The sequence below is a fragment of the Tetrahymena thermophila genome (genome assembly GCF_000189635.1).
Source record: "Tetrahymena thermophila SB210 genomic scaffold scf_8254406, whole genome shotgun sequence".
Taxonomy (NCBI): Eukaryota; Ciliophora; class Oligohymenophorea; order Hymenostomatida; family Tetrahymenidae; genus Tetrahymena; species Tetrahymena thermophila.
In genome coordinates this window covers 724,663-744,379 of record NW_002476188.1, presented here as the reverse complement: position 1 = coordinate 744,379, position 19,717 = coordinate 724,663, and the positions used below count along the sequence as shown (strand labels likewise).

The following is a 19,717-nucleotide window of genomic DNA, read 5'->3' as shown; positions in this document are numbered from 1 at the left end:
CAAATTAATCTTGACACAATGAACTTTTCAATAATCTTTTAAATAAAATATTAATATTTAACTCCTAAAATATTATATTGATGTGAATAAATTTTACAAAGGAAAGAAGTTGTCTCTCAAAATTTAAACATATTTAATAAATGTTTGATTGTTGTAAATAATAGAATATTAATAAGTTGCATAGCCAATAAATACTATTATTATCTTTAAATGATTATTAAATTATCAAATAATTATGAGTTTAAAATACAAATAAAATTTGCATTTTATGACAATTAAATTATAAAAAGTTGTTTCACTCACTATAGAGATACTATCAATATAGATAAATAAAACTTGAATAGTACTATAAAAGTACTGTTTCATGATATTTTCAAATTGTGTTAAAAAATTGCTCTATTTTTAAACAAATTCAACTATTAAACTAATGAAAATATTATTGACTTGAATTTTCTATTTTGAAATATGTTTTATATAAAATTCTTTTGATATTTTTATAGCTAACAATAACTAATTTATAAATATTTAACACATTTGTAAATTTTAAATTATTAAAGTTAAGATATTAAGAAAGATAGCGAAATGGATGAAGTAAATTAAAAAAAATAAAATAAGTTTTATAGAATATCGAATTATTTAAAAGCGCACATAAGCAACAATTTAACTTAAATTTTTATAGTATTTATAACCCTATTTCCTACTTTAGTAATAACCTTCGCTACTTTTACAAACATTTAGTTTTTTTAGAATGTAAGCGTGGATCTAATAAATGGTTTTGCTGAATAGCTCTTTCAAGACTAAATAAATAGTTCCAAGCAATAAAATTTAGCTGTAGTTTTCTAACTAAACTCATAAATTTAAAAAATTCTTTGGCAGATAAACTTGCTTAATGAATTTTAAGGCAAAAATCTACTTGATATAGTAATTAAAAACTAGAAACATATTCCTGCAATTCATAATATAGATAGATCCTTTTATATGTAAGAAAACAAGACTGTATTAAATATGTTTTTGAAAAATCCAATATTGACTAGTGTCTGGTAATTTTAATTTATTTACATAAGCTCAATCTAAAATATTTTTCTCTCATGAATTAAAGCATTTTATCAATTTTATTTAAGCTACTTTGTAATCTAATTAATCAACTTACTATAAAGCAACATTTGATGAATATTTAAAGTTTATTTCTATATTTATTGTCAATTTTTATTAATAGAATTAAGATAACTCTCAAAAACATAAATAAACAAAATATAAATTTTATTCGATATAAATTATTTTAAAAATTAAATTAAAAAAATTTCAGTAAAATTTAAAAATAAATTAAAATAGCACATCATATAATATGATAAGGAAATAGTTCACTTTTAAAGTTAATATTTTTAAATTTACAGGCACCATGTAAATTTTAGCTATTTAGAGTAATTAGATGAAAGATAGATTTAACAACTGTATTATGGTTATAGATTAGATTCTATTTGGAAAGCAATTAAGTTTGATAATTAAAATTAGAATAATATGTGGTTATAAATCTAAGACATTTTGGTGGCACATAATTATGATGGTATGACTTATAAGACAAGTATAAATACAACATATATAGATTACCCTATTCCTCCGAATTGCCCTTATTATGGTACTTATAATTTTGATATCAGATGTAGGTTTTATTATAAACCAACTATGGACGATATATCTACAGTTCTTTTTGATCCTTAAGTTTTTTATGCTAGTGCTTAACCTTATTTAGCAAGTATTTTTTGCCAGAGGAGATTGAGGTATTTTAGCTAAGATCCAAACTCAGAGGCAGAAAAATATTCTATGCTATGCATAACTTTAGATTTAACTTAAACTCCTAAATATTTTTAAAATTTTGGATAAAACTCTAAATTTTAAATTATTCTGGATCCAAGAAAACTTACAGTTGTTTACGATTCTATAATAAATATTAAAAGAGATTAAATCTTAAATATTTAATAAGCAGAAACATATTACCTGCAAGATTAAAGCTAGTCAAAAATTATAATTGAAAATATAAGTATGATGTCTCAATACATTCTAGACCAGAAAGATAATATAAATGAGCTTTAGTTAGATTCATAGTAAATTTAGAGAACATTCTAATACAACAGAAATGGGACTGAGTGTTTTGTAATTCAAAATCTCATCACTATGGTTGACAAGATTCCTAGTTTTGAAGTATTAAAGAGAGGAAGTGCTTTTAAAAAATTTTAGCTCAAAAGCGCTTTTATCTTTTTGGATGTTCTCTCGAAAGAGAAAATGATTTAGTATTCTAATGACCTTCAAATAAAGATAAAATACTACAATTAAATATTTAGCTACTGTTGTTGGGTTTTAATAATATTGGCTACCATTTTTTAGATTTACTTTTCAATAATCCTAGGGCGATTATTAATTCATCCTATTATTCACTTAACAAATATATTAAAGTAAATCAAAATTAAAAACCAAAGCATTTAGTAATAGAGTAATAATTTAATCAAAGATTCCTTGCATACTGGATATCAAACACTAAATACAAATTTTAAGAGCTAAAAAGACACCTATTATTAAAATGCTTCAATATTGAGTTTTGAAGATTAAATACAATTTGAATTTAACATAAATTTAGATTTTGATAATATTTGCTTTTCTAGAGATACGTAGGAGTTGTTAAACAGCTTCTAAAATATGCTTAAAATTTTAAAATTTACTAACTCAAATATACTTAAATAAAATGAGAGTACTTCTCTATTGAATCTTAATATGCAAGTTCAGTACTTTGAAAAATTTTGTAATTATAGAGCATTAGGAGTGTGTTATAATAATATAGGAGTAATTCATTACAACAGCGGTAGATATTAAGAATCTGTAGAAAATTTTCAAAAAGCTGTTATATTTGCTAAATACGAGCTAAATGTCTATAACCAATAAAATGTAAAAGAAGAACTTTCTTAGTAAATAAAGAGGTTCGCTTCAATTTTTAATATGAATATCCTTGAAAACAAAAATAAAAATAATTTCTTAGATGACAATAGCGAACAAAAAAATAAAATTTTGAAATTAAGTTTTGATAAATATAATCAGATCGATGAAAAAGAATAAATTCAATTCTAATTTGAAGATATAGTTGAAAATGAATAACTCTACTGGAATCTATTTAATAGAAAAGAAAATTTACTTAAATCCCTATCAAACTATTTAAATTATAATTCTGGTTTATGGGATATTTACTATGAGCTTGCTAAAGAAAATGCTATAATTAGTAAAATGTTTCTTCCTCCCTCTTTTAAAAGAGAAATGTTTAATTACTATCCAATATTAATTTCATGCTTCAAATCTAAAGACATGGAAAATGCTAAGGATATATTAAAAAAAATAAGTATATTATATATAAAAAACTATGAAAAAAAAAATAACTAAAATGAAATAAATTCAGAAAAACCTAAAACAATCTCAAACTTTGCAAATAAAATGTTAGCTCTTCAAAATAATTTGTTAATCTAGAATACTCAAGATTCATTATTTCTCTAAAAAAAGTTATCTGAATACAGTAATTAAGTTAGTGAAATTAATGCTTCATAAGTTTTAATGTCTCCTATTAAGAAGTCTACAGTAAAAAAGTAAATATTAAAATTTAAAGAGGTGTTAGAAAAGGAATAAATTTACAGCTATAGTAATTAAAAGCGATTATCAAGTCTAGCTGAAGGAGTTTTTGATAGTGCTCAGTATCACTAAACTTAAAAACAGCAAGCAAAGCAAACATAAAAAAATATACCTGTCTCAATCCTTTAAAATCAAGAAGCTAATTTTAAAGTAAAAAAATAATAAATTTACTAAAATGATCCAAATAAGAAAGCAACAAAATAATCATTTTTTTAAAAACAATACAATACAAATTAGTAGCATAGTTAACTAAGTGAAAGAAATAATAAAAAAGCCACACTGATAATCTAAAAAGAAAATCAAAAAAATCCAAGGAAATCAAACTTTTAAAATTTCATACAACTACATATTCTCTCTAACACAAATAAGAAGTTTTTATCTTTTTACAAAGTTAGGAAATGCAAAAATTCAGATAAAGTTTCTAAATATGAATTTAGCTCAGATGTAAATTTTATGTATTACGCATTGAATTAGGCTTAGTTTTTAGTGTAAAGCTAAAATTTTTCTAAAGCTGCAACAATTTTAACTAATTCCTTAGAATCTTGTAAATACTATTTACCTCACTTGAAGGAGTAGGCTTTAAACATTTTATCTGATATATTTTGTAGAAAAAATATTTTTGCTGAAGAGTTAGAAGAAATGAAAAATTCCTATTAGTCGTTAATAAATTGCAATTTTCATGTCTATATTATATCAGCTTGCCAGTAATGGAAGGGAAACAAAAAAATTTGTAAAATAAGTTCAGACCTGCTCAAAGATATTCTGTTTAAAGATTAAGATTCTTTCGGATTAATAAGTTATTCTTTTTCTGAAAGTATATTTGAACAGTTTATGGCTTAAATATATATTCAGGTCATAAAATCCTATCCACATTTACTCGAGCTATTGCTCATATCTTATACTCAAAAATACATTTAGAATGATTCTCATAACAGAAATTTAGGGTTATAATATTAAATAAATAATAACACAGGAATTTAAGAAGAAGATATAAAGAATAAATTAGATAAAAGTGGCTCTTATTATAAGTAATACACGAAGTAATATTTAGAAGATTATTTTTTAAATCAAGGACCTAAATATAATTTGCTTAATTGCTCATTAGATATAAATGAAAATACTAACAGGAATAATAAAACATTGTCAATCAAGTAAAGGCCATTAGAAAATGAGTTAAGTAAAGAAGAAAAACTAAATAATTATTTTTATTAGACCTTCTTTCAAACAGAAAATAAAAAAAATTAAATTTATTATTTCAACTAAAATATTTAAAATTCATTTAACCAAATAGGTAAAAAAAAGAATTTTTAAGAATTTAATATTGGAGAAGAATCACCAATAATGTTTGATAAAATTGAAAGCCAATAAAAATTTTTTTAATAATAATGCTTTGAGTCATCTCCTTGTAAACTAATAAATAGTGGCGAAAGTGATCGTTTTAGAAATCGTACATAAATTCTTAATTAACCTTTTCATTTAGATTATTAGTCCTCAAATGCATAGAAAGATATCTTCAAAAATGATTAACCAAATGGGGAAGAATATTTAGATTTTGATTAATTAAGCAAGTAAAATACAAGCTTAAAATAGCATTCTTCAAAAACAAATCTTAATATATTTAATGAAACATATTCAAATAAATTTAATGGTATTAAATGGCCTAAATCTAATTAAAATAATTTTATTAGCCCATACATTTAAACGAAAAATTAAAAAAATTATTTTTAATAAAATTAATACAATTATTTAATTAATAATTAATTTTAATCAGAAAACTAAGACACTAATTAAAATAATAATGGCAAACAAGAAAATTAAGTTAAAGATGAAAATGATTTTTACCATTAAGCCAAATAAAATTAGTAATAGTTTAACAGCAAAAAGGTTAATTAAAGCTCAGAGGAAATATTCCACCTAGGAATACATGCAGCTCTAAAATAATTCATTTTGTGTACTAAAGAAAAAATAAATATTTATCTTTCTTTGAAAAAATATAAAGAGAGCTAAAAAAATAAACAATTTTAGCTTTAAAAATAAAACTAGACAATTTTAATTTATATCACAGATCTGCAACTGTAATTTAAAAATGGTGAATTTATAAATGAGTTGAGCCAGCTTTTGCTTAATCTAGATATTTAATTGTTAGTTTTAGTGTTAAATTAGCAACAATAAACTTATGAGCATGACAAACTTCAAGATATAATAATTTCTGGAAAAAATATTATCAAATTTTTTAACAGTTAATAAAAGCTACTCCAATATATTTACAATCAAAGAGAGCATATTAAAAATAATCTTATGCCAATGATGATAGAATATTTTTGAAAATTAAATATAATAATTAGCAAGCTATAAAATCTATTAAATTTATTAGTTATATACTGTAAATGCTCATTAATTAAGGCATTCACTAAGTATCTTTTTTGCCCAAAAAAAAGTGCCCAAAAAAATTAATTTTTCATAAAAAATTAAAAGGAATTCATTTATTTTTAATAAAATCACAGGTAGATCTGATAAATTCTAACAAAACAAAATAAAAAAAGAAAGAAGGCTAGTTAGCATTCAAATTTTAAATAAAAACTTATTGAAATTATCATACAATACTCTGCTTCTTAATATTTATTTTATTACTTTAACAAAGCATACAACTTTTGATATGGGGTTTTTAACTTTTTTCCAACTATTGAATTCTTATAACATTTCTAAAACGCTAAACCCATGTTATAATATGCATTTACTATCTTAGGATTTATTTTTATGGCCTAATGTTTTAAAACAAAATGTCATATTTTAATCAGTTCTTAACATAAATTAGGATTCGCAATAAATCTTATTAAATATTACTTACAAAATAAAATGCTTAAATAATAATTAAAAAAAATATTTTTATAATTTAAAAATTTAATCTAAATAATTCCATTAGTATTACCTTTTAACATTTCTCAATACATTTTATATGATCTTTCATAGAAGCTCTAATTAATTATCCAATATTATTAAGTGTTTAAGGTGATTTAGGATTTAATTTCAAAGATTGCTCTAAGAAAAATAGTGATTCTTTTTCATTTTTCAAACTTTCATAAATATAAGATATGTATCTCAGTATATCGCTGTTGTACATGTCATATTTTAAAATCTAATTTAAGCATTCTTTTACTATTTCATTCATAGAGGGTTTATAAGAACAAATTTAAGTAAGATAACTTAAAATCCATTAGTTACTAGAGTTATGAGTTATATCTTCCTCTAAAATGTGTTTGTCTTGACTATTACTCATCTATCATGAAATTATATAATATACCCGCTACATAGAAATTCCTCCAATATAGAGAGTCTTATTAAAAGCATTATTTTAATAACTTCAGCTAATCTTCTTTACTTACTACCCTGATTTTTAGTTAAATCAATAACAAATCTATTCTAGCATCTAAATCTTATGGCGATAATTATAAGATTTATTTGATTAATTAGAGGCCTTGCTATTTGTTATACTAGAATTTATATTCTATTTTGATAAAATGGCTAGACTTCTTAATTCCTACTAATTTTCTTTTAAAATTATTTTTGTCTTTTATTTCCTATTCAATTTCTTATACCCTTTGTGAAAAGAGAATGCCTACTTATTTGCAAAAAAGCTGAACTTTTTTTAATTATGTATGATTATTATTTTTAAGCAATACTATTCATTATAATAAAATTAAACTAAAAATAGTACATAATAACATCACTATTTATATTAATTAATTAACGTCATTCATTTTTTCTTTCATTTGTTCTTTAACATTAATAAACTAATTTTTTTATTTTGTAGATAAGATTTTTATAAATTGGTTTTAAAAAATATTATTTTTTTTATGTATTTATTTTGTTTAAATTAATTTTAAAAATTAATCAAGAAAATATAATCTAATAATTTTAAACCAAAATAAATTACAAGGATTCATTTAAAAAGACAATGAATTTTTACTTTGAGAAATTATGAATAATTCTATTAATTGAATGGAGCATCATCAATAATTTAAAATTAAAGTCAAATAACATTAGAGCAAACATTTTAAAGCTTTGTTTATTTAACGTTGTTGAAAAGCATATTTATGAAGATAAATTTTTAATAAAGAGAATAGCTTTAAAAATTAATCGAAAAATTAAAAAAAGAACAAAAAGCCTTATTTTACATTGAATAAATTTTTTATGTTAATTTTATTCATAATATTAAGAAAACTTAATCTATTCAATAAAGTAGAACAAAAAAGATTAGCGAGAAATATGCCTCTGAAATAAAATAAATATTTAGAAAAAATAGTTGCTTTAATTTAAAGAGCAATTAATTTTGCCAATTCTAATAAAACACATTTAACAATAATAGCTTTGATGCTGCTTCCCACTGTATTTTGCATGATTATTACATTTTTAAGTATAAAAATATCGCAATTAATTACTTAACACCTAATAGATGAGTTTGCTGAAAAACTTTTTGAAGATCAGATTTAAGCATCTTAAATCTTAAATACTGGAATCGTTTTTTAGCTTAACTTTTAAATGTAGAAATTAGTATGGCAAATTAATCTTTTAAATGAATTTTAAGGAAATTTAATTTAGAATAAAGTCAAAAAAAACAGTAATCATATTCCTACTATTCTAAATATCGATAGAGCTTATAATAACGATGAAAATCCTTTAATCATGAACTTATTTTAGAAAAATGATATATACGTTAGCTCTTGGTAAATAAAATTTAACTTTACTGATATTTTGGCAAGATAAATTCTATCAGCTTCATTTTTCAATAAAAAAATTTTAAATTTAAAATAAATTAAGAAAATTGAACCATTTATTTTTTAATTTTCTTTGAATCAATAATGATAGATTTTTAAAGTAGTAACAATTTTTAATTAGAAAGATAAAAAAATAATTTTTTTTTAACTTAGAAAATTTTTAAAAAAAAGGCATTAAGTAAATGAAACATATTTGAAAGATCTTAATTAAATTTAAATTTAATAAATGGATTATGCTGTGAGATAAGATTCTATTTGGAAAGCAATAAAATATGAAAATGACAATTAAAATCAAAGGTATCTAAAAATAGATGATATTCAGATAGGGTATGACTAAGGTGGGTTATTCTATTTGACAGGTAAAAACATAACCTATAATAGCTATGAAATACCTTCAGGGTGTCCATACACAGGATAATTCAGATTTGATGTGCGTTGTAGATTCTACTATCAGCCAACTATGAACAATATATCTATTGCTATTTTTGATCCTTAAATTATTTACAATAATGTAACACCTTATTTAGGAAGTATCTTTTGTCAAAGAAGATTAAAGTATTAAAACACAAACCTAAGCGATGATGGCTAGATATATTCGTTGCTCTGTATCACTTTAGATATTTCTTAAGTTTCAAATTATTTTCTTAATTTTGCCTCAAATTCAGTTGCAAAAATTGTCTTAGACCCTAGAAAACTCACTATTGTATATGATTCTTAATAAAAAATAACCAGTGTAGGATTAAATACTTTGTATTAAACTGAGATAGACTTTTTATAAAATAAAATTGATGGGCAAAACTTTTTAGAAAATATAAAATAAATGTCTTAATTTGTTTTAGATAGCTAAGACTCTATAAAAGAGCTAAACTTAAGCCCAAAATCTATATAAAATGACTTCTAATACAACAGAAACGGAACAGAATGCTTTGTTTCACAAAATCTCATCACAGTAATCGATAAAGTACCAAAAGGAGAGACACTTAAGAAAATTAATCCTTCTAAGAAGTTCTAACTCAAAGGCGTGTTTATCTATCTCGATTTGATATCTAAATAAAAAATGACTCAATATTCTTAAAATCTAACAGATTCTATTGAAAATTTAAATCATGTGCAAATTTATTGTTCTTTATCTCTTCTAATTATATTAATTGGCTTTAAGCTCTATTATTCTATAATTTTAGGTTACCAAATTTTATATCCAATAGCTCATTTGACAAATGTTCTTAAATAAATTTAGATTGTGAGTTAAAAAGATAAAAAGTCAGTTTAAAAAAAAAAATAATTCACTTAAAATTTAGATTCGCCCTGTCTAACTACTGATAAATCAAAATCATCATATTATTCAGATAATGATAGTTTTAATTAAATTTAAATCAGTTTTGATGTTGATTAGGATTTTGAAGGTGTTTGCTTTTCTCAAGATACTTAAGAGTTACTATTCATCTTTTAAAATATGTTTTAAATTTTACAATCAATAAATAAACATTTTTTTAACTAAGATGAAAGCGCCAAGCTGTTAAAATTAAATAGATAAGTTAAGCACTTTGAAAGTATAAAGAATTATAGTTCTTTGGGAGTTTGCTTTAATAATATAGGAGTAATACATTACAATAATCAAAGGTACTAGGAGTCTATAAAAAATTTTTAAAAATCAATTATATATGCAAACTACGAATTAAATGTTTATTCCCACAATAATCCAAAATATGACAGCAGTAATAAACACAAATCTGAAAATTAAAACATAAAAGATTAAAACAAATAGGACACATATTTGGAATATTTAAATTTTTAATAAGAAGGTGAAGATACTTACAGTTTAAAGGAAATTGAGTAGCTCTACTAGAACTTGTATAACAGAAAATTAAATTTAGTCAAAGCTTTATTTCATTTTTTGATAGACAACCCAGGTATGTGGGATATTTTCTAAGAAAAGGGTTCAGAGTTGTTGCAATTGACTAAGAATTTTTTAGGTTAATCAAAAGAAAGAGAAATGCTAACTCATTACGTAATGTTAAAGAGTTTTTACTTTACTAATGAATTGTCAAGGGCTAAAGATACTTTGAATATACTTAGCGATTTATATACTAATAAATTTGAAATAAATGAGCACTAAAAAAATAAAAAATAAGAATAATGTCAATTCTAAATTATGAACGAAATTTTCTATTAAAATAAAGAGTGTTATGTAGGTTAACTATTGATATCACCTATTAGAGAAAGTAAAAAATAAAACCCTAACTCAATAAGAAGCAAAAAGGGATAAAGTTTTTCAAATAATTCCCAGAAATAAGATAAAGATGAGTCTTTTTTGCTTTAGGAGTTAATAAACCAAGAAAAATAAAAAGATCCACTTCAAATAAAAGAAAATTTTTTTGAAACATAAAATAACTCAGTAGATACAGTTCAATATGAAAGTAAAAAGAAAAACTCCAATGATAAAAATTAATTAAATTTAGAGTAAAGCAGCTAAAACATAGATACGTATTATATGAGACCTAAAGTGAACTCCATATTTAAAAAGTAATTAGAGCACAGAAGCAAATTATAAAGAGAAGAAAATATTTAGGATAATTTAGAAAAGGGAAAGTAAGAAAAGTTTCATTAAAAATTTATAAACTTGTGCTAAAATTAATATTCAATGGAATATAGTAGAAGATATACTAGTTAATACCCATTAAATAGTTAAAAAACAAGAATAATCAGAACCAACAAATAAGATAAATAAACTAACATTACTTTTTACAAGCTTAAAAAAACTAAAAAAAAAAATTAATAATCCGAAGATTATGAATTTAATTCAGATATTTATTTTTAGTATTACGCTCTAAGCCAAGCCTAATATTAAATTAAAATTAATAATTAATATACAGCAGCTACTATCTTAACAAACTGCTTTGAAAAATGTAAATACTATTTACCTCATTTAAAGTTGCAAGCTCTAAATATGCTACATAGGATATTTAGCTAGTGCAACATAAAAGACGAATTCTTAGAAGAAATGAAGACATCTTATGAATAGATGCCAGAGTGTAATTATCATGTATATGTAATTTCAGCATGTTAGAAAAAAAGAAATAAGAAAAAAATATATTAAATTTGCAGTGATTTATATAATTATATACTTCATAAGTAGGAGGATGTGTTTGGATTAATAAATTATCAGTATAAAGACCATATTTATGAGTAAGTTATTTCCTAGATAAAATTAAAAACACTTCAATCTAATATTTAACTAGTAGATAAAATTTTTGAATAGCTTTACAAACAAGCGAATTAAACTTAATAAAACATAATTTAAAATACCTCATCTTAAGCAAATAAAAATATACCATTTACTTAAAATAATATATTTTAGATTAATTAAAAATATGGACAAGTTTAAGTAAAGTAGCAAAAAATAAACACAAATTATTAGAACCAAAGCTTATTTGATAATAGATAAGAATATACAAATGAAAATTCGAATTTTGAGTCACAATAGTATACTCTAGATAATCTCAAGAGCTCTATAAAACAATAGAATTTATAAGAAAACTCAAAAATTCAAGAGAATAATATTAATTTTTGTGATACGAAAAATGTATAAAAATTTTCAAATTATGATTTTGGAATTTAAAGCTAAAATACAAACTCACCTACTAATCTATTAAGTAATAATTTTTCAGATGATATACATAGTTTAGAATAAATTAGTATGAATTATTGTACAAGGTAGTTTAAAAATAAGTTTAATTTTAACAAATATAATAAATCTAAAATTAACATTGAGCTTATCAACTGCTCAAAATAAAATCATATCAAACGGTATCTAAAGAATAGGTTTAAGGAGAAGAATTCTCATTATTAACTTTTTGATAATGTATAAGCATATATTTTAGAGAAATAGGATAGTTAATTTTAACAGCAATTATAGATATAAAAAAGTAAAAATGGTTAGAAAGCTGATTTTTAGAAAAATTAGAATGATTAAATTAAAAATAATTTAAATGAAAAATAACAAAGAATGTAATTTTACAATAATAAAATTGATAAATATGGTGCTGAATTTATATTTCATTAGGGTATACAAGCAGCTTTGAAGTAATTTATATTAAACACAAAAAATAAAATCAATTATTATCTTGAGTTGAATGCATTTAAAAGTTAAATAAAAACAAAATAGTTCAAATTACCAAAGACCATACAAAAATTTATCATCTATGCAACTGATAATGAGTTACAATTTAAAAATAAAAATTTATTGAAGGAATTATGTTTATTGTTAAATAATTTGGATATCTAACTTCTAGTTCTTTCGAAGAATCATTCTTAATCTTTAGAAGAATTTTCTGATCTTTAAGATATTTTTATAAAAGGAAAATAAATTATTTTGTTTTTTAAAGATGAACAAACAATGCTTCAATACATATATAATTGCAGAGAGCATGTTAAAAATTACTTTCTTCCAATGATGATTGAATATTTTTGAATGAGCATTTGTTGTGCTAATTTATGTTTTTAACTTTTTCATAAACAATAACTTTAAAAATAAAATTAACATTTTTTTTTTGATAAAAAACAATTTTGGTATTTTTCTTTCTTAATTCTTATTAAATTTATAATTTATCTTTTATTAGCAAAAGCAATATATATAAAACCAAAGATTTAAAATGATTTCATAAAATTTTTTTCAAATTATTTGTTTAAAAAATGCAATTTTATGAAATTAAAGATTTAAAAATAATACAATATCCAAGAATTGGAATTATAAATAAAGATTTTACACAATGAGTTTTTGAATATTTAAAAAATAAATTTCTTTTATAATAATATAATATTAACAATTATCTATCATTTAATAATAATTAATTTAATTATTTATTGTTTCTTACTCAAATAGTTGGTTTATAAATCTAATAAAAAAAAGCAGAATTAGGTATGTATACTTATAAAATTTTGTAAGCTTTCTTTGATGATAAGATATTTTTAAATATTTTACTGATTGATAAGTTTTCATAAAATTTTTAAATACAAAAAGAAGATCAGAAACTTAAAATCAATTTAGATAAAATGGCATACTCATAAAATACTGATTTGAATAAATTAGACACAAGAAAGTAGGTCTTTCAAAAGGTAAAGATATTTAATTATTGTTTCATAGTTGTGAATAAATAAATAAATATTAGTTGGTTACATAACTATTTAAATACTATTACTATCTTTAATTGATTATTAAATTATCAAATAATTACGAGTTTAAAATGCAATTAAAATTTTGCATTTTATGGCAATTAATTTAAATTTTTTTCTCTGGCAATAGAGATACTGTAATATTAATAAATAAAACTAGTACTACAAAGTATTACTTATCAAATTGTGTTAAAAATCAATCAATTTTTAATCAAAATCAATTATTAAAATAATGAAAAAGTTTTCAACATGAATTTTCTATTTTGAAATAATAATTTATAATTAACTAGCGCATTTGTATATTTTAAACTATTAAAATTTAATAAGAAAGATAGCAAAATGGATGAAGTAAGTTAAAAAAAATAAAATAAATTGCATAGAATATCTAATTAGTTAAAAGCTTACATAAGTAACAATTTAACTTAAATTCTAATAGTATTTATAACCCTATTTCCTACCATAATAATAACCTTCGCAACTTTTACAAGCATTTAATTTTCTTAGAATGTAAGCGTTGATCTAATCAATGACTTCGCAGAATAGCTCTTTTAAGACTAAATAGAAAGTTCCAAGTAATAAAATTTAGCTGTAGTTTTCTAATTAAAATCACAGGTTTAAAAGATTCCTTGGCAGATAAACTTGCTTAATGAATTTTAAGGCAAAAATCTACTTGGTGCAGTAATTAAAAACTCTAAACATATTCCTGCAATCCATAATATAGATAGATCATTTTATATGAAAGAAAACAAGACTGTATTAAATATGTTTTTGAAAAACTCAATATAGACGAGTGTCTGGTAATTTTAATTTATTTACATAACTAACTTCAATCTAAAATAATTTTCTCATATGAGTTATAGAATAAATTAATTTTACTTAATCTATTTTCTAATCTAATTAATCAGCTTACTATAAAGCAACATATGATTAATATATAAATAAATATATGTTTATTCAATATATTATTATTTTATTGTCACTTATTTTTGATTCAATTAAGACAACTCTTAAAAATTTGAAATAAACAAAATATTTATTTAGTCATAAATATATATAATGAATGATTATTAAGGTATCTTTATTATAAATTTAATATTAAAAATAATAGTACATTGTAGTAATCAAAAAACTAATTAAATATTCTTGACATAATAAAATGAATAAATATTTATCAATATATTAAGATAATTTAACAATTTTAAAGTGCTCAGAACTAATTTTGCATAAATTACATTTTATTCTTAATTATTTTGAGAATTAAATTTTAAAAGTATTTAGTAAGAATTAAAAATAGATTAAAATAATATATCAAACACATATGATAAGGAATGAATTAATTTTCTTATTAAAATTAATATTTTTAAATATATAGGCACCATGTAAATTTTAGCTATTTAGAATAATTAGATGAAAGATAGATTAAACAATTGTATGATGGTTATAGATTAGATTCGATTTGGAAAGCAATTAAGTTTGATAATTAAAATTAGAATAATATGTGGCTAAAAATCAAAGACATTTTTAATGCCCATGATTATGATGGTCTGATTTATATGACAAGCATAAATACAACTTATACAACATACCCTATTCCTCCAGGGTGTCCTTATAATGGCACTTATAAGTTTGATATTAGATGTAGGTTTTATTATAAACCTACTATGGCCGATATATCTACAATTCTATATGATCCTTAAATATTTTATACTAATGCTAATCCTTATTTAGCAAGTGTCTTTTGCTAGAGGAGATTGAGGTACTTTAACTAAGATCCCAACTCTTAAGCAGAAAAATATTCTGTACTCTGCATAACTTTAGACTTAACTTAAACTCCTCAATATTTTTAAAATTTTGGATAAAACTCTAAATTTTAAATTATTTTGGATCCAAGAAAATTGACGGTTATTTACGATTCTTCTATCATAAATATTAAAAGAGATCAAATCTTAAAAATTTAATAAGCAGAGACAGATTACCTCCAAGATTAAAGTTAGTCATAGATTTTCATTGAAAATATTAGTTTGATGTCTCAATACATTCTAGACTAGAAAGATAATATAAATGAGCTTTAGATAGATTCAGAATAACTTTAGAGAACATTCTAATATAATAGAAATGGGACTGTGTGTTTTGTAATTCAAAATCTCATCATTATGATTGATAAAATTCCTAGCTTTGAAGCATTAAAGAGAGGAAGTTCTTCTAAAAAATTTTAGCTCAAAAGCGCATTTATCTTTTTGGATGTGCTCTCGAAAGAGAAGATGACTTAATATTCTAATGACCTTTAAATTAAGATAAAATACTACAATTAAATATTTAGCTACTGTTGTTGGGTCTTAATAATATTGGCTACCATTTTTTAGCTTTACTTTTCGATAATCTTAGGGCGATTATTAATCCATCCTATTATTCATTTAACAAATATTTTAAAGTAAATCAAAATTAAAAACCAAAGCATTTAGCAATTGAGTAATAATTTAATCAAAGATTCATAACAAGCTACATATCAAATGACAAATACGAATTTTAAGAGCCAAAAAGAAATATTTTAATCAGATGTTTCAATATTGAGCTTTGAAGATTAAATACAATTTGAATTTAACATAAATTCAGATTTTGATGGTATTTGCTTTTCTAGCGATACACAGTAGTTGTTAAACAGCTTCTAAAATATGTTTAAAATTTTAAAATTTACTAACTCTAATATACTTAAGTAAAATGAGAGTACTTCTTTGCTTAATCTTAATATTCAAGTTCAGTACTTTGAAAAATTTTGTAATTATAGAGCATTAGGAGTGTGCTATAATAATATAGGAGTAATTCATTACAACAGTGGTAGATATTAAGAATCTGTAGAAAATTTTTAAAAAGCTGTTATATTTGCTAAATACGAGCTAAATATCTACGCCCACGACAATTTAAAAGAAGAACTTTCTTTATAAAAAAAGAGGCTCACTTCTATTTTTAATATGAATATCCTTGAAAACAAAAATAAAAGTTCTAAATTAAGTTTTGGTAAGTATAATCAGATAGATGAAAAAGAAGAAATTCCATTCTAATTTGAAGATATAGTTGAAAATGAATAACTCTACTGGAATCTATTTAACAGAAAAGAAAATTTACTTAAATCCCTATCAAAATATTTAAATTCTAATTCTGGTTTATGGGATATTTATTATGAACTTGCTAAAGAAAATGCAATAATAAGTAAAATATTTCTTCCTCCATCTTTTAAAAGAGAAATGTTCAATTACTATCCAATATTGATTTCATACTTTCAATCTAAAGATACGGTAAATGCTGAGGATATATTAAAAAAAATAAGTATATTATATATAAAAAACTATGAACAAAAAAATAACTAAAATGAAATATAATCAGAAAAACCTTAAACAATCTCAAACTTTTCAAATAAATTATTAGCTCTTCAAAATAGTTTGTTCATGTAGAATACCGAAGATTCATTATTTCTCTAAAAAAAGTTAACAGTATACAGTAATTAAATTAGCTAAATTAACACTTCATAAGTTTTAATGTCTCCTATTAAGAAGTCTATAGTAAAAAAGTAAACACTAAAATTTAAAGAGGGGTAAGAAAAGGAATAAATTTACAGCTAAAGTAATTAAAAGCGATTATCATGTCTTGCTGAAGGAGTTTTTGATAGTATCCAGCATCACTAAAGTTAAAAAAAGCAAGCAAAGCAAATATAAAAAAATCTATCTTTCTCAATCTTTTAAAATTAAGAATCTAATCTTAAAGTAAAAAAAGAATCGATTTACTAAGAAGATCCATATATGAAAACAAGAAAAGAATCATCTTTTAAAAAAAAATACAAAACAAATAGGAAGAAAGACACACTAATAATCAAATAAGTAAATCACAAAAAGGCAAGGAAATCAAACTATTTAAATTCCATACAACTGAATATGCTCTCTAACACAAAAAAGAAGTTTTTATCTTTTTACAAAGTTAAGAAATGCAATAATACAGATAAAATTTCTAAATATGAATTCAGCTCAGATGTGAATTTTTTGTATTACGCTTTGAGTTAGGCTTAGTTTTTAGCGTAAAGCTAAAATTTTAATAAAGCTGCAACAATTTTAACTAATTCCTTAGAATCTTGTAGATACTATTTACCTCACTTGAAGGCGTAGGCTTTAAATATTTTATCTGATATATTTCGTAGAAATAATATTTTTGCTGATGACTTAGAAGAAATGAAAAATTCATATGAGCAGTTAATGAATTGCAATTTTCATGTTTATATTATAACAGCCTGTCAGTAAAGGAAGAGCAACAAAAAAGTTTGTAAAATAAGTTCAGACCTACTCAAAGATATTCTATTTAAAGACTAAGATTCTTTCGGATTAATCAGTTATTCTTTTTATGAAAGTATATTTGAACAGTTTATGGCTTAAATATATATCCAGATTATAAAATCCCACCCACATTTACTTTAGCTATTGCTCATTTCTTATACTCAAAAATATATTTAGAATGATTCACATTACATAAATTTAGGGCGATAACATTAAGTAAATAATAACTAAGGAGAACAAGATGAAGATATAAAGGAAATTAGCCCATTAGCATCAAATAGAAATAAATAAAGTGTGTGTAAATTAGATAAAAGTAGTATTATATAAAAGTAACTAGTGAAGTAAAATAATGAAGATTCTTTTTTAAATGAAGAATCTAAATATGATGGGGCTAATCGTTCATTAGATATAAAAGAAAATACTTACAGTAATAATAATAAGATTTAAACTTAAACAAACTCAAAAATCTCTAATTTTTTAAATAAAAATTATTAATAAATTAAAAAAATATAAAATTAATTGCTTTAATAATCAATCTCATCTATAATTCCAAATTATTAGTTTAATTTTTTACCAGTATTTATGGGATAACATAAAAGGCAAAAAGATTTGTCAATTAAGTAAAGACCTTTAGAAAATGAGTTAAGTAAAAAAGAAAAATTAAATGAAAATATACAAAACTAAAACTGTGACTTCAACCAAAATATTTAGAATTCATTTAACTCAATAAGTAAAAATAGGAATTTTTAAGAATTTAATATCAGAGAAGTATCACCGATAATGTTTGATAAAATTGAAAGCCAATAAAAATATTTTTAACAATAATGGTTAGAATCCTCACCTTGTAAGCTAATAAACGGTGGAGAAGGCGATCGTTTAAGAAACGAAACATAAATTATTAATTAAACGTTTCGTTTAGATTCTTCGTTCTCAAATGTGTAGAAAGACACCTTTAAAATTGATTAACATAATGGAGACGAACATTTAGATTATGATTAATTAAGCAAGTCAAATATAAGCTTAAAATAGTATTCTTCGAACACAAATCTTAATATACTAAATGAAACCTTTTCGAATTAATTTAATGGAATTTAATAACCCCAAACTATTCAAAATGATGATATAAGCCCATGTATTTAAACGAATAATTAAAAAAATAATTTTTACTCAAACTAATATGATTATTTAATTGCTGGTTAATTTTAATCAGAAAACTAAGAAAATAATTAAAATAATAATGGTAAACAAGAAAATTAAGTTAAAGGTGAAAACGATTTTTACCATTAAGCCAAAGAAAATTAGTAATAGTTTAATAATAAAAAGATTAATAAAAACTCAGAGGAAATATTCCATTTAGGAATACAAGCAGCTCTTAAATAATTCATTTTGAGTACAAAAGAAAAAATAAATATTTATCTTTCTTTGAAAAAATATAAAGAGAGCTAAAAAAATAAGCAATTTTAACTTTAAAAATAAAATTAGATCATTTTAATTTATATTACAGATCTACAACTATAATTTAAAAATGATGATTTTATAAATGAATTGAGTCAGCTTTTGCTTAATCTAGATATTTAATTGTTAATTTTAGTGATTAATTAGCAACAACAAACTTATGAGTATGATGAACTTCAAGATATAATAATTTCTGGAAAAAATATTATTAAATTTTTTAACAGTGAATAAAAGCTACTCCAATACATTTATAATCAAAGAGAGCATGTCAAAAATAATCTTATACCTATGATGATAGAATATTTTTGAAAATTAAATATAATAATTAAT

At 22.1% G+C, this 19,717-nt stretch overlaps 4 protein-coding genes across 4 annotated transcripts; 3 read left to right on the top strand and 1 right to left on the bottom strand. All coding sequences in view use genetic code 6, as the record gives it.

Annotated features, from left to right (window-relative positions):
• Window positions 1-1,437: 1,437 nt before the first annotated feature.
• On the top strand, window positions 1,438-5,991 carry TTHERM_00248290 (YLP motif protein; the record flags this gene model as incomplete). The annotated part of the gene is made up of 2 exons (XM_001023859.2): window positions 1,438-4,843; window positions 4,958-5,991. The coding sequence occupies exons 1-2, from the start codon at window positions 1,519-1,521 to the stop codon at window positions 5,989-5,991; spliced, it is 4,359 nt and encodes a 1,452-aa protein (XP_001023859.2). The 5' UTR covers window positions 1,438-1,518.
• Window positions 5,992-6,164: 173 nt separating this feature from the next.
• On the bottom strand, window positions 6,165-6,943 carry TTHERM_000248289 (tetratricopeptide repeat protein; the record flags this gene model as incomplete). The annotated part of the gene is made up of 2 exons (XM_012799949.1): window positions 6,165-6,428; window positions 6,596-6,943. The coding sequence occupies 2 exons, from the start codon at window positions 6,941-6,943 to the stop codon at window positions 6,165-6,167; spliced, it is 612 nt and encodes a 203-aa protein (XP_012655403.1).
• A 989-nt stretch (window positions 6,944-7,932) lies between these two features.
• Window positions 7,933-11,627, top strand: TTHERM_00248280 (YLP motif protein; the record flags this gene model as incomplete). Its single annotated transcript, XM_001023858.2, has 3 exons — window positions 7,933-8,390; window positions 8,613-11,473; window positions 11,575-11,627. 3 exons carry the CDS (start codon window positions 7,933-7,935, stop codon window positions 11,625-11,627), a joined length of 3,372 nt encoding a protein of 1,123 aa, XP_001023858.2.
• Window positions 11,628-13,952: 2,325 nt separating this feature from the next.
• TTHERM_00248270 (tetratricopeptide repeat protein) lies at window positions 13,953-19,696 on the top strand (the record flags this gene model as incomplete). Its single annotated transcript, XM_001023857.2, has 2 exons — window positions 13,953-14,410; window positions 14,986-19,696. The coding sequence occupies 2 exons, from the start codon at window positions 13,953-13,955 to the stop codon at window positions 19,694-19,696; spliced, it is 5,169 nt and encodes a 1,722-aa protein (XP_001023857.2).
• Between the last annotated feature and the right edge of the window lie 21 nt (window positions 19,697-19,717).